Here is a 13,962-nt window from a genome sequence, read left to right as displayed (position 1 = left end):
CTTTTCTGGTCTTTAAAAAGGAACTTGAACAATATATTATAAATATATCTGACTCTAACAATAAGAAAGCCATAAAAACTATTGATTTGTGCACCTTATTCAATGTTTGTGTATAAAGTATTCCCCCCTGGCTTTTGTTTATCTGTGTTCAAATGTATAATGATAACTGCCTTGTATTGATTGTGTTATTTCAATTACATAAAAAAAAAAAAAAAAAAAGTGACGCATTGAACATACAGGCAATTACACACAAAATCAGTCATAAACGCTGCTGCAATATATATATTTTAATTTTATTTACTGTTTAAGTATTTCACAGGATCTACGATCATTACCAGGACAAGCTTAAATAAAGAAAGAGGATACAACATGGATGAATAAATGACACTATGAATTGACTGTTATACAGAAGCCAATAAAAATATGTTTTTCATCTATTTGCATTAATTAATTTAATTAAAAGAGTACTGAAATTTCTACAAGGATCGGTTGACTTTAAAGAATAAGTTAAAGGAATATTTGGCAGTCTGATGGGTGCTGGTTATCTCATATTTTCCTCATTTAATAACATCAGCCCATACTGAACAGGTGCCTGTTCATGCTCATGTTTACCATTGCGTGCTCATTTATTCTGGGGTCCTTGTCTAGAGTTAATTAAGGCTAGAACCCAGGGTCGGAGGTTAAGATTATGGTTATGGATTAGGCAAACATCAGACTATCCTCAAACTACAGAAAATACTAATAATGATGCTCCAGAAGATTAAAACACCAGTGTTGCCGAATGCTGCTAAAGTGAGTACCAAAAGACCACATTGACTCTTTTCATACCCACAAAAGTATGGGTGAATAATTATTCTGAATAAATAATAATGAACTCCTGCCTTAAACAATATTAAAAAATCTGATCGTATAAAAGGTTTCATCTATCTTCGTGGAGTTCATTATACTTCATTTAGAAAGCAGATACACCCCACCATGTTGTCCAATAAATCAATTTTGGGAAATGTTTTTATTTCACTGGCTAAGGAAGTTATGTGGTGTGTGTTGGTTTGTTTGTCTGTCTGTTAGCAAATATCAAGTAAAAACTAATGAACAGATTTGGATGAAATTTCCAGGAAATGTTGGATTTGTCATAAAAACAATATACTCAATTTTGGTACTGATTCAGATTATGATCCAGATCGCACTATTAAATCACACTGTGGCCTTGGTGGAGGTCTGCGCTCTCTGAGTTCTTCTAATTTATTTATGATTTTTGTGTTTTATGCTTTACTAGTAGCTGTAAATCAAAATGCTCCTTGAGGATTAATATTGACACCCTGAACCTTATAAGAAAAGGCAATAATGTAAAAACAATCTCTCCATGTTCTATAACATGATAAAGTGCTATTCGAAATATCAGAATCAAACTTATGTCATGGAAAACATCTTTTCAAGGGTATTTCAGTCTGTTAGGGTTTAGAGTTCAGTTTAAATTTCTGAGGCTGCTTTAGACTCTGGAGTCTTTTTCTGTGCAAGAGTTCTCTGGTTTCCTCCCACAGCTCAGAAACATATACACATTAGTTTCACAGGGGACTTTAAACTGACTCTAAGGTGTGAGTGTGTTCATGCACACATAGGTAGATCCATAGATGCACTTTATTACAATATTATCTTGAATTAAAGTGCATGTCAGCAGCTTCTCCTCGTCACGCTCTGGATCCAAAAACGCTGTCTTTAATCTGCTGCCGTTCTACGTCCTTGAACATGACAGGTGTCAGCTCGACGCCAGCTGGATGTCAAGGTCTAGTAATGAGCTCCAGTGAGGTGGACGAGATCAGATAGTGCACCATTTAAAACAGGAGGAGTGCATTATGTCGATTAGGCCTCACACTAAGGCAGACGGAGCAAAACAGGTGGCTGAAGGTGTAATCAGAGGATCTGAGTGACCGATAACAAAGGTTTAAAGTGTCCTGACTCCAGCGTGCAGGAAGTGTGTCTGTTTAACCAGCACACACTGACTTTATGTTTCAGAGGATTATCTTGGATTAACGTACAGGCTTCCCATCTCATAATTTTCCAAAAGGTTTTAAAACATATACAGTCCAGTTTTCCAAAAAGTCAACTTTGCTTTAGGTCGCTCTATGAACTGGAGCAACAGATGGAGCAGAACAAATTTTTACTCTTCATTTAACTTCATTGATTTGAAGTTATTTGTGTTGGTTTATTACTTAAAATTAAATTCAAAATCCAACAGAATGCTACAACAGGGGAGTGGATATTTCTGCAACCCACTGTAGACCTTCAGGTTTCAGTTCCTCTATGAAGACCTTTATGTCTGAATAACTGAATATTTCTAACTGGCCATGTTAGGCGTTTTACCAATTTGCATCAGGTTTTACTGAATCCATGCTGTTAGAAATAGATGTTCTTAGGATTCTTATACAGTCATCTTTAAAAGAAAAGGATGCCACCTGAAGTTTACAGCCCATTTTCTTTTACAGGAAAAATGATAGCTAATTCAAAGAAAGAAATTGTCATAAATATTTTGTGATGACTGTACAAAAATCTGCTAAAATTAAAACAAATTATTCTAAAAAAAAACAAAAAACAAAAGAGAATGCTGTTATTGTTTTGGAGTGTTGTTGCTTCTACTTCTAATCTCTTATTTATTGTGTGATGAACAACAGTACAGATCATGTTAGGAGGTAAAGTCAGAGAGAGCAGTCTTTACCACAGAGAGCTAAATCACATTTAGGCACGTAGAAAAAACAATAAGATAAGAGAGAAAAAAACAGCATTTTCTTATTTTTAGCTTTGACATTGGATTTCATTTGAAAAAAAGAAAAGGAAAATTAAGAAAACAAATCTCAGCAAATAAAGAAATGCCTTGACAACTTGAGAAGTTACTCATAGTTGTGCAATTATACCTGTGAGTAAATTTATAGAGTATTTTTTGTTTTGTTTTACCACAGAAAGTGATATTTTCCAATTCTAAGTAGGAAAAATAAACTGAATAGATCTAGAAGTAAATTTTCAAACTTTGAAAGTTTAAAGACAGACAGCAGCTTCAGCCTCAAAACTCAATTTTTCTGTTTTGGGATGATGATATTTGGGTTTAAGATGGGCACAAATAAGCTTTGGCTTTACTCATTTCTCTTTGGATAGTTTTTTTTCTTACATTGCTAACAATTGTTGTTTTTCAATGCAATTTAAATTAATATAAATTAAAATGTGGCTGTCCTGCTCGTAGTCAGTTGTAAATCTGTGTTCAGTAACACATCTCTGAGTTTGTGTCTCACTAATTCTTTAACCTATGTATATGTATAATCTACATTTGTATAATATATATCTATAAGTATATTGATATGTTGTTTGTAAACTACAGCTTTATGTGTTGTTATCAACTTTTATTGCTTTGTTTGTATTTGTTAGCAACATTAAAACAATTCTGTGGGGTTTCTGATTGATCAGTGATCATAGAAAAAGTGATGCGGTCCCATCCATCCATCCATCCATCCATCCATCCATCCATCCATCCATCCATCCATCCATCCATCCATCCATCCATCCATCCATCCATCCATCCATCCATATGCTACATTTTATTACCATTTCTAACATTTATTTTTACACATTGATGCTACATTTCAGTCCCAAAGCACATAATATGAGCAGAGACACTTTTACAAATTGAATTCAACCCTAATCAGAGCTTGTGGCTTTCATATGAAGTCATATGCAGATGACTTTTCATGTCCAGTCCTGCTTTGCGTGGAGCATCTCGTTGAGCAGGTTGTTGCAGGGCACCTCGCCGCTCAGGTGTCTGCGGTGCAGGTAGTCTTCAACCAGAGCGCTGAGGGAGCGTAAGTCAGACAGACACAGCAGCAGATGAGTGAAACGTCCGGAGTACTGCGGAGAGGCGGTCAGGGTGTATTCCAGCAGGGCACCTTCGACCTGCTCCTGCACACTCTCTACAAACTTGTAGTCTTCAAGCTCCTTAACATCTGACCAGTGAGAGAAAAACAAACAACAATCAATGAATGGCACAACTGTTTTGTGCTCTAGGGTGGACAACTTAAGATTTGAGAAGTATTATTTACAATCCATTAAAAAAATTTGAAAAACCTGCATCAGCTAACTAACATAATTTCATAGTCCTGTCAAGGTAGGAGGGTGTTCTCCAGCTCCAACCAAGTCAACATATGACAACAATGTGCAGAACTGAGAATTTTTTTCTGCATTCTCACTATCAACCTGTCAGATTTCCATGGAGACATTTTTCAGCAATTATCTTCAAGTTTCTAAACTATAAAGGCTCCTGTGGTGGAAACAGTTTCTAATAGTGCATGTGTCTGTTTGATCACTACAACTAAAAAGTAAAATTAAAAAGTTAATTTGACTCAGATTGTCTTGTTAAACTGAACTACCAGCTTAGAACTTTGAAAGAATAGCACAACTTGTTTGCCACTAACCTGGATTAAACAGGATGAGGAACTTCATGCAGGCGAACTCTTGACGGTCTACCATCAGGATCTGAAGTTTCTCCATAAAATCCTTTCCTCTTTGGGCCAGTCTAACTAGAGCAGGGTCAGCATGGGAGGCTATCTTTGATAACTCCACCTAAGTAAAAGATGATGTCAGGATAGTCATCTGTCCTTCTGGTTTGTACTTTCTGCAACTTCACAGTGACTATTTTAATAAAATAAAATGAACCTTTGTTAGCAGCTGCTATAAAGGATTTTCACAGTATTGAGCAGAAACATTTAACTACTCATAGTTTCTTTACCCTTTTTAAGGAGCTTAAAATATCTACAATAGATGACCAATTTTCTATATTTTATGTTTCACAGAAGAGAAAATCCAGTGAAATGTGGACTGTACAGCAAGTTTTCAGGTAACAGCTTCTTGGGAATCACCTTCTTGGTGCTAAAATCCTATTTTTTGTTTGTCAAACTGCAGTATGTGGCATTTTTCATAAATTCAACAAAGAAATTAGTTCAAATTGTGAAACTTTGAAAGGCCTGCACACTGAAGGACTTTATTTAAGGTGTATTTATTGCATCAAGATAATGTTTTGAGCACTCAGCACTTCATCAAAGTTGCTACATACAGCTCCATCTTAAATCATATGTAAGCAGTATGTCACTCTGTCATATGACTAAATTAACCAATCATAATAAAAACATGTATATCTGAAGATCTACAAAACAAATTCAATATATAGAAAAATATGATAGGTGAGTCTTAATGATATTATACAAGACAGATAAAATAAGGCACCCAGAAAGAATCTCATTTGGATGTAATTTGGTCACATGCAGACCGGTGATAGAGATGCAAATGATTAAAAAGTTGTCCTGTCTAGAACGAACACCGGAGAGTTAAAGTGGTAGCATCACAAGTGGAGTGATGGTGTTATCAGGCAGTTGCCTGAATGTCAGACAGTGAATGAATGTCATCATGCAGACACAGGATGCTTCATAGATGCATCAGTGCAGAAACATAATTATTTAAGCTTTTCTGCTACTGTCTTTGCTCATATGTGTTCGTGTTCATAGTTCAGCTGCACCACCATCCACTCAGGGGTCTGCAGCTACAACCACTGGGATTTGTCAATTGTCTATTTAAAAGGTGAGAAGAAGAAACAAAGTTTGGGTGATTTATCACCAAGAATTTGACACACTTTTTGTGTCCTTGTGGTTCCTGAGTGATAAACGATCTAAATGTTAACAGCATCAAGACTCCTCATGCAGTTTTTTTTTTTTTCAAAACAAGCATCAGTCTTATTTTATTTCTTCTGCTTGTGGCTCTTTTTGTCTGTTGAATCTTTGGTGCCGCCAGTTTAGATGGAATAGGCGTGTACGGCAGCGCTCACAGTCAGTGCTGTCACAAAAAATCTGGTTTGCAGACCTTAATGGACAAGTATGATGACAAAATTCACATCATAGGCAGAGCAGATGTGAAGGGCAAGAAGAACTACATATGTTTCTGCATTATGACAGCATGACGGAGCACTAGACGGAGATGTGGGACTTAAAGACATCACAATGGCCTGATGTTGGAACCAGTGGCCACATGAGGACGCTGGATAAGTACAAACTCTTACACTGTGTTGTACTTATAAGTAAAACCAAAAACACTGAACTGGATACAAATATACCATAATATGGATACCACCTGGATACAGTAAAGTTAATTTTAGAATGGATGGAGTAGCTGAGTGACTCACCTGGTGCCCAGTGACTAGAAGCAGACTGCCCTCTTTACCATAAAGAACTTGTCTAGAGACAATATCCAGGACCAAGAGTTCACTCCAGCAGTAGTGCAGCAGCTTCATCTGGTCACTGACCTTGAGACACAAAAGAAAGAGCTAACATTCTTCTTTTCTTTTCTTTTTGGCGTATGTGTAGTTGGTGTGTACAGTCGAAACAGTCACAAAGTCCTGAACTGCACACAGTTTGTTGCAAAGACACCTGGGAAGGAAGCCCTTATTGAGCGGTACATGTGTAGGTCTACTTTAGGGCCAGAATAACAAACAGACGAAGAAGGAGAAGAATCTTACCTTAAGTTGCTTGAAGAAGATGAATGTGCGTGCCCACTCTACAATGGAGCACAACAGCTGATCAGCCAAGACATATATTGGGCTGAAGCTACTTTTTTGACAGCTAGTTTGCTCCTGTTGGAGGCGAGCCGTGATCTTCTTCTGCAGCTGCAGCTCATCCGGATCACAGCGCAGGAACTCCGTGACAAGCTGGGGCATCCCTGGGCCTGGGCTCATGGCACATCTCGAATACGAGTCGTGAGGGTCGATGACGATCCCTGCAGCAAAGCCTGGAGAATCTGCACAGTTGTTGCAGGGCTCCGACTTGATGGTCCAGCTAGACGGGGAGGTACACCGGCGCTGGCTGAGACCGGGTGAGTCAGAGGTCAGGAACAAAGACATGGATGAAGGCTGGTCTGTGTTTAGTGGCGTGCTGTGAAGGATGGTAACTGAGTGGATGCTTCCAGCGAAGGTAAAGTCTTTCTGGTGAGCTGAGGAGCTCAGAGGAGGACTGCTCTCCTGTCTGAATCTTTCTGCTTGGATCAAAGCCTTTTTCTGCTGCTTGAGGGCGCGATCACGCCTGTACATGGGGCCAAACTTGTTTCTGCCGCCTCTCATACGATCAGCTCGAACAGCTGTAAAGAAAAGTTCATCTGTCAGTAGCAGTTTCAAGATGACTATATATAAACAACGGTAAATTATTCTGAAGTTTTTGCCATTTGGCAGAACAGGGATGGGCTGGAGTCTATCCCAGCAGTCAGCAGGACACTCCGGTCCATCACAGAGCCCACACAAAGACACATAAAACAGACAACTGCTCACCTACAGTCACTTTGGACTCATCAGGTAACTAAACCTGGATGTTTTTGGACTGTGGAAGGAAACCAGAGCACACAAAAAGTGACCTTGCAAAGATCGGGGCGAACCAAGATTCAGACTGGAGATGTTCTTGCTTTAAGGTGCCATCCACTACATCACCCTTCATCCCACTTCCTGTGCACCTTTAATCTTCTTAACAGGGTGTTAATGGGGAGATGCTGGAGGCAGGTCAGCTGATGTAACACACTTTCCCTCGTCATGTTGTTCAAATAGACTTCCTTGTGTTTTGTCATTTGTTATTGTCAGTGTCCTCTGAACCAGATAATATTTCCATATATAGAACCAGAATTGAGCATCAATATGGCTGTCGCTATTTGTTCTTTTATTCGTTAATTCATTTTAAAAGCCTCACCTTTACCTAGTAACAAATTCAATAACATTAAAGGCCTGCAATTCTTTGAAGGAATAGACATCGAGTTTCAAACTAATATCAAATTATGTTGACAAAATGATGGCGTTATTACCATTCTGGTGACGTTATGTGCAATCTCACAACATCGGCAGATCTAGTGTGATCTGTTATTACTCAGAGTATGTGTACTACCACATCAAATTTTAGCCCAATATCTGATAAACTAAGTTAAGTCGTTTCTCAGTTTCCTAAGTGTATTTGGCTGTGGCAGCCATCTTGAATTGAGTTGATTCCAGAAGTCAATCAGCTGTAGACGTACATTCATTTGTTTCCTTAGAGTTTCAATTAAGTCTGGGCAGCGGTTCTGCTAATAGGAGTAAAAAAAAAAATGCATACAAAGAAGCAAAAGAAGCAAAAGAAGCACGCTGTTGGAAAAAAAACAAAACTTGCAACAACTTTTATTTGTTAATCAATTCATGACTGAATATTTATCTAACTTTTTTCTGAAGGAAAACTAATAACTGCGTAGTTTTAAAGAAAAATCTTTTGAGACACTTAAAAGAAAAAGCCCAAACAATATAAATTTGGGTCATATTTTTTTTCAACATAATAATGAACATCCTCTAAAAAGCAAAGAGACTAGACTTTTACTAATTTCTTCTGTCATATATTCTTGTTCTGCCTTTTTTAATGTTCTCATTCATTTTTTAAAGAGAGCTGCAATTAAAAAGGCCAAAGGTAAAAAAAGACTTACAAATAATTAATACAATTATTTAATTAATACAATAAATTAATACAAATAATTTACTTTGATTGTTTTAAACATTTCCCCTGGGAATAACTAACATATGGTCAAATCAGATATTTATTGTCCAATCTCTTCACTCACCTTCCAGCTTCATGCCAACACGAAGGCACTTCTGAAATCTGCAGAAAGGACAGCGTTTCCTCTGAGTTTTATCAATACTGCACTGCTGGTTTTCATTACAGGCGTACGCCTTGTTGTTCTGAACCGTTCTTTTGAAAAATCCCTGCAAAGGAGAAAAAAGAGAACCAGTTGAAGGAGGCTGTTTTGTTGCTTCCATCTCTCAGTAGTCAAGTGTCTCTGGCGGAAACAGTGTTGCCATCATCCAGTCAACTTTAACGCACCTTGCAGCTTTCACAGGTGAGAACACCGTAGTGGTATCCAGACACTTTGTCCCCACAGACCGGACACGTCTCCTCCAAATCCACATCATATCTGTGCTCCATTCTGTTGACCAGAAAAATAAAAACCAACCTCCACAAACGACAGAGGAGAAAAACAGACAAAGAAAGAATACTTTAAATGAGATAGTTATTAAATGATCTCAAATTTAAACAGAAAAAAACCCTGAATATAACTACTCTGTTACAGAAAATATAAGACTGCTGCCTGACTGTCCCACTTGTGGAGTCAGTGTTAGGCTGCAGTAGTTGAGTCAAGCTGGACTTGTTCCTCCTGTTTTTACATCCCTCAGTCACAATATCATCCTGCGGAGGAGGGACCCTCTCTGTGGTCCTGATCCACCAATCTAACTCATCATCTCCTGCTTCTCCATTTGTGACTACTTTTATTTTACTGCGGTTGGCTTGTAATTTTAAACCACCCTTTTTTTTATTCAAATCTGAGGGGAGAACTGCTGACGGGAAAGTCTTCAAGTGTGTCCAAAACAGGCAGCAGCTCAGGGCAGCTCTCATTTGTGGTGTTATACAGAAAATGCTTTTTACTCACGTTTTCTTTGCTCGTTAACTTTAAGCTGTGTTGAGATGTAAGCTGAGGATACTTGCACAGAAAAACAGCATACAGATGTACAGTCACAACCAAAAGTACAGACTCTTCTGCTACATGTTTTGTGAGTTTTCGAAGTTCTTTATGGCAGACTTTCTGTCTGAGGTGGGGCTGGTTTTATGTCACCTGTTTAATCATTCTTCAGAGCAGACAACTTAAAGGTCACACTCACGTCTTTTTCCTCAACACAACTTCAGCGACCATCAGTGCTTGTAATGGATTTAATGAATCTAATCTTCCTTCGTAGGGTGGCCGGGCTCAGCCTCAGAGACAAGGTGAGGAGCTCTATCATCCGGGGGGGAGCTCAGAGTAGAGCCGCTGCTCCTTCTCATCGAAAGAAGTCAGTTGAGGTGGTTCTGGCATCTGATTAGGATGCCTCGTGAACACCTCCCTTTGGAGGTTTTTCAGGAAGAGACCTTGGGGCAGATCTCGCTGGAGGGTTTATGGATCCTCTCTGAACTGGGAACACCTTGGGATCCCCCAGGACGAGCTGGAGAATGTCTCTGGGAAGAAGGAGGTCTGGGTTTCTCTCCTGGAACTGTTTCCTCCACAAGCCAATTGCAGAAAATCGATAGAAGATGGATGGATGGACAGTTCAGTCCTGGTGATCATGTCCTTCCACTTGAGTCAGTTTTTTTTTTTTGCAGTCAGTTCACTATTGTACATGAAGCGTCTTAACTGCTTGACTGAAATTCCTGGAACATAAAACTATGTTGTGTAAATCTTTTGAAACCATGTTGTTGCTGTGAGCTGGTGGGCCGCTGGATCATGCAGACCTGCTGGTGTCCTCTGAGCCTTGTGCAGCTGAGAGGGAAAGGGAAGAAGTGAAGGTCCCATCTGAGAGACTACAGAGCTGTCTGAAAAACTCAGAGACACTGAAGAACTTGGATACTATGATGGGACCCTTAGATCAAGGTAAACATAAAGAATAGATTTGATTTGGACCTGGCTTATTTTGTTTTCTGGCATCAAATGTCAAAGCGAGACTGTATTTGTAGATGTTAGGGGTGCTGAACCTATTTGGCAGAAATTTTGCCGTGAAAAAAAAACACCCACAGTCGAGAGTTTATTCTTGGTGTCCCTGCTTTTCTTATTGTGTGGGAGATGGATTGAAATAGAGCAGTTTGCAGACTCAGGCTAAAAAAAAGAAACATACAATAATGAATTATTTAATGTGTGGAAATGTGCACATGAATGGCTGATACCAAGAAAACACGACAAACACAAAAACCATTTTAAACAGGCTGTGAGCTTTAACAAATGTCCTACATTTACAGAATAAAACAATCAGATGAACACATCGTCCTTTACAGCCGTTTGTCACATTCTGTCAGAAAATCGGAACAGGAATCTAAACATTTTAGTTGAAATGCTCGACTACGTTTAAAATCCATTTAATTTACTGCCCGCAACTAGATTTTGTACACTAATAAACACAGTCAGACAAATGCTGACACAGCTACTGCTCAGTAAAATTGGTGTTCAAATACATTAATTTAGTGAACAACATTTTTGTCCTCGACTCAGAACCACAATCTTTATGACTGAAAAAATAAAATCATAGGTTCCTTGCAGGCAGCGAGAAACAAATCAAATGAAAATATGGATTAAAAAAAGTTGAAAACTATTACTGAAAGTTAACAACGCAAAATTACATGAATGTTTTAACCCATAAATGATCTGCTTCACCATCTCATTCTGTTAAAACAAAATGCAGCAAGAAGACAGGAAGATGGAGGAGCAGTGTGTTAAAGGAAACAGCCGTAAAATAAAACCATTTTTTTAAATTATGTCTTATGACCAGCAGATGGCGAGGTTGAACTGATCAAGAAATAAGGCCACAGCAGTTGTTTTTAGTAGCTACAGCATTTATTTATTCATCACAAACTCTTCTCTTCTCCTTGACTGCAACCATGAGCTTCTAAGAAATAAAGCATTTTCCAAAATAAAAATAAAAATTAAACTTTTTTTAAAATCAAACCAGGGTTACCCCAAAACATACACTTTATAGTAAAAAGGGTCTTGATTTTATCTTTATTACTTAAATAGTATAATAATAACATTTATTATTAGAATTGTCCCATGTTTTTTTTTGCTTTACACACACACACACACACACACACACACACACACACACACACACACACACACTCACACACACACACACACACACTGATTTTAGGAGGGAAGAAGGAGCAGCTGCCTCACAATACCACCCTGAGTCATTTTATGACAAAAAGAAAGGAAAGAAGAAAAAAAGCGACAGATACAAAAATAAGGTGAGAAGAACAAAAAAAAGTCATTTTAGTGACAGGACAACAGAAATATTCTGCAATAATATACAACATCAGATAATCCAGGATATGAGGCCTTTTAGTGTCCGGGCTTTACTGGCCCTGAATCAATAAAATGATAAATAAATAAAATAGTTAAAAAAACAACTGATGAAAACCCTGTTAAGTATTCCTTCATATCTTTCAGCTGCTGTAACAAAGCAGCTCAACGAAGAAGAAGCTACATCAGAACCAGAGACTGAAGTGACAGCATTTGGCTTTTGGGCCGACGGGCAGATCTGTTTCAGCTGCTGCGTCAGAAGCCGATAGTTGACCTTGTAGTGACTGGTTGTCTGCAGGAGGACAGCCTGTGTGCTGACCGACTGAGGAGGAGGAGGAGGCCCGTCTGCTGCTCTTCCTGCTTCCATCTCTCCAGGAGAAGGATTCCTCTCTCTGGTTGTCCAGCAGTGTGATGCTCTAAAAATTTATTTTACATTTACACAGGTTTTTTTTTTTTTTAGTACAAGAAACCAGAGAGACCAGAGAGAGAACTTGTGCCATAGGACTCGTTATTGTCTTTGTTATATGAAGTACAGCCGCTGATTTGCATTTAGACCATTTCTGCCTTAATGAGCTCCGAGCTAATTAAAGGCCTAGCATTCCTAAAATGAATGCATATCGACCGCTGCCTTTCATGCCTGTTTTAGACTAAAATCATCTCATGCTGAAAAAAGATTAAGTTAAAGCCCTTATGGTCAAACCGGAACATCTCACATGGTTACACTTAATCTTTTAGTACTTTAAGTATGTGTTGTAAATGACTCTCAGCTACTACCACATCAAATTTCTTCTCAATATCTGTAAAACTGACTGTTATAGTCATTTTTGTGTGGACTAATGTCACTTAGCTGTGGCAGCCATCTTGCACTGGGCTGACTCCAAAACTGAATCAGTTGTAGATGCACAGCCAATAACTATTTTCCTGAGAGTTTCATTAAAATCTGTACAGTGGTTTATGAGATATTTTGCAAACAGACAAACAAAGTTGACTCAAACCGTTGAGGCCAAAGTTTTCAGCAAAGATGCCGAACAATGTGTTGCGCTCAAAATATCGGGAACAACTCTCAGCTACTACCACCCCAAATCTTAACTCAGTATATTTAACATTGACTGAGTTTATAGGCATTTTGTGTTTTCTCAGGTCAATTGGCTGTGGCAGCCATCTTAAACTGGGTTGAGTGTAAAAGTTAACCTTTTTATTTATTTATTAACCTTTATTTAGCCAGACAAGACCCACTGAGATCACAGAGCTCTTTTTCAAGGGAGGCCTGGGCCTGAAGGCAGCCTAACAACCATGTTTTTGTTGCTGTGCAGTCAGTAATTACTTTCTGAAAGTTTCATTAAAACCCATTCAGTGGTTGATGGGATATTTTGCTAACAGCACAGACAAATAAACACACACACATGGGCAAAAACATTATCTCTCTCTTTGCCTTCACCAATGGGCAATAAAAATAATTCACCTAAACTGTTAAACATAATGAATGGGATTAATTTTTATGAAATAAAGTTTTTGACAGTATGTCTGTAAAAACGTTTTTTAAGAAAAGCAGAAATTGAGGATAAATAAAAATAATGATCTGTTCTGATAATCAACCCATTTCAAAAGGGCTTCCACAGCTAACCAACCTCAGGCATCACAAAAACAGCTATAGCTCAGGTAATCTTACAGATACTGAGCTAAAATTTTGGTTTGGTGGTAGCTGAGAGTATTCCTCAATGCATACTCTGAGCTCTAACCCTTCACACCAGATCTGCATGAGACTGAGCACAACAGACTCGACCAAAATGGCTGCCATCCTGTCATTTGTCATTATAAGATGGTTTTAGCTTAAAACTTTGGTAAAACAGGATGGAGAACAGACTCCAGGTTGAGCTGTAGTTTCCAGGTTTTTCCAGCCTCGTTGGCAAAGGAGGCATTCTGAACTCGAGCTGCTTTCTTCCAGGTGAAAACCGTTTCCTAATACAGACAGAAAGCTGAGTGATTGGCAGAACTTTACCACGACTGTAAAACTAAATGTCTGGGCCGCAGTGTACCACATGAGAGAACAAGGAAACTGGTAAA

At 38.5% G+C, this 13,962-nt stretch overlaps 1 protein-coding gene across 1 annotated transcript; it reads right to left on the bottom strand.

Annotated features, from left to right (window-relative positions):
- Positions 1-3,732: 3,732 nt before the first annotated feature.
- Positions 3,733-9,005, bottom strand: LOC108246458 (nuclear receptor subfamily 5 group A member 2-like). The gene is made up of 6 exons (XM_017434013.1): positions 8,904-9,005; positions 8,644-8,785; positions 6,545-7,158; positions 6,212-6,331; positions 4,455-4,602; positions 3,733-3,986 (listed from the first exon to the last, which is right to left on the bottom strand). Exons 1-6 carry the CDS (start codon positions 9,003-9,005, stop codon positions 3,733-3,735), a joined length of 1,380 nt encoding a protein of 459 aa, XP_017289502.1.
- Positions 9,006-13,962: the final 4,957 nt, after the last annotated feature.

This window comes from Kryptolebias marmoratus, linkage group LG14 (assembly GCF_001649575.2).
Source record: "Kryptolebias marmoratus isolate JLee-2015 linkage group LG14, ASM164957v2, whole genome shotgun sequence".
Lineage (NCBI taxonomy): Eukaryota > Metazoa > Chordata > Actinopteri > Cyprinodontiformes > Rivulidae > Kryptolebias > Kryptolebias marmoratus.
Note: the sequence above shows the minus strand (reverse complement) of the source record. Positions and strands in the feature narration are given on the sequence as shown.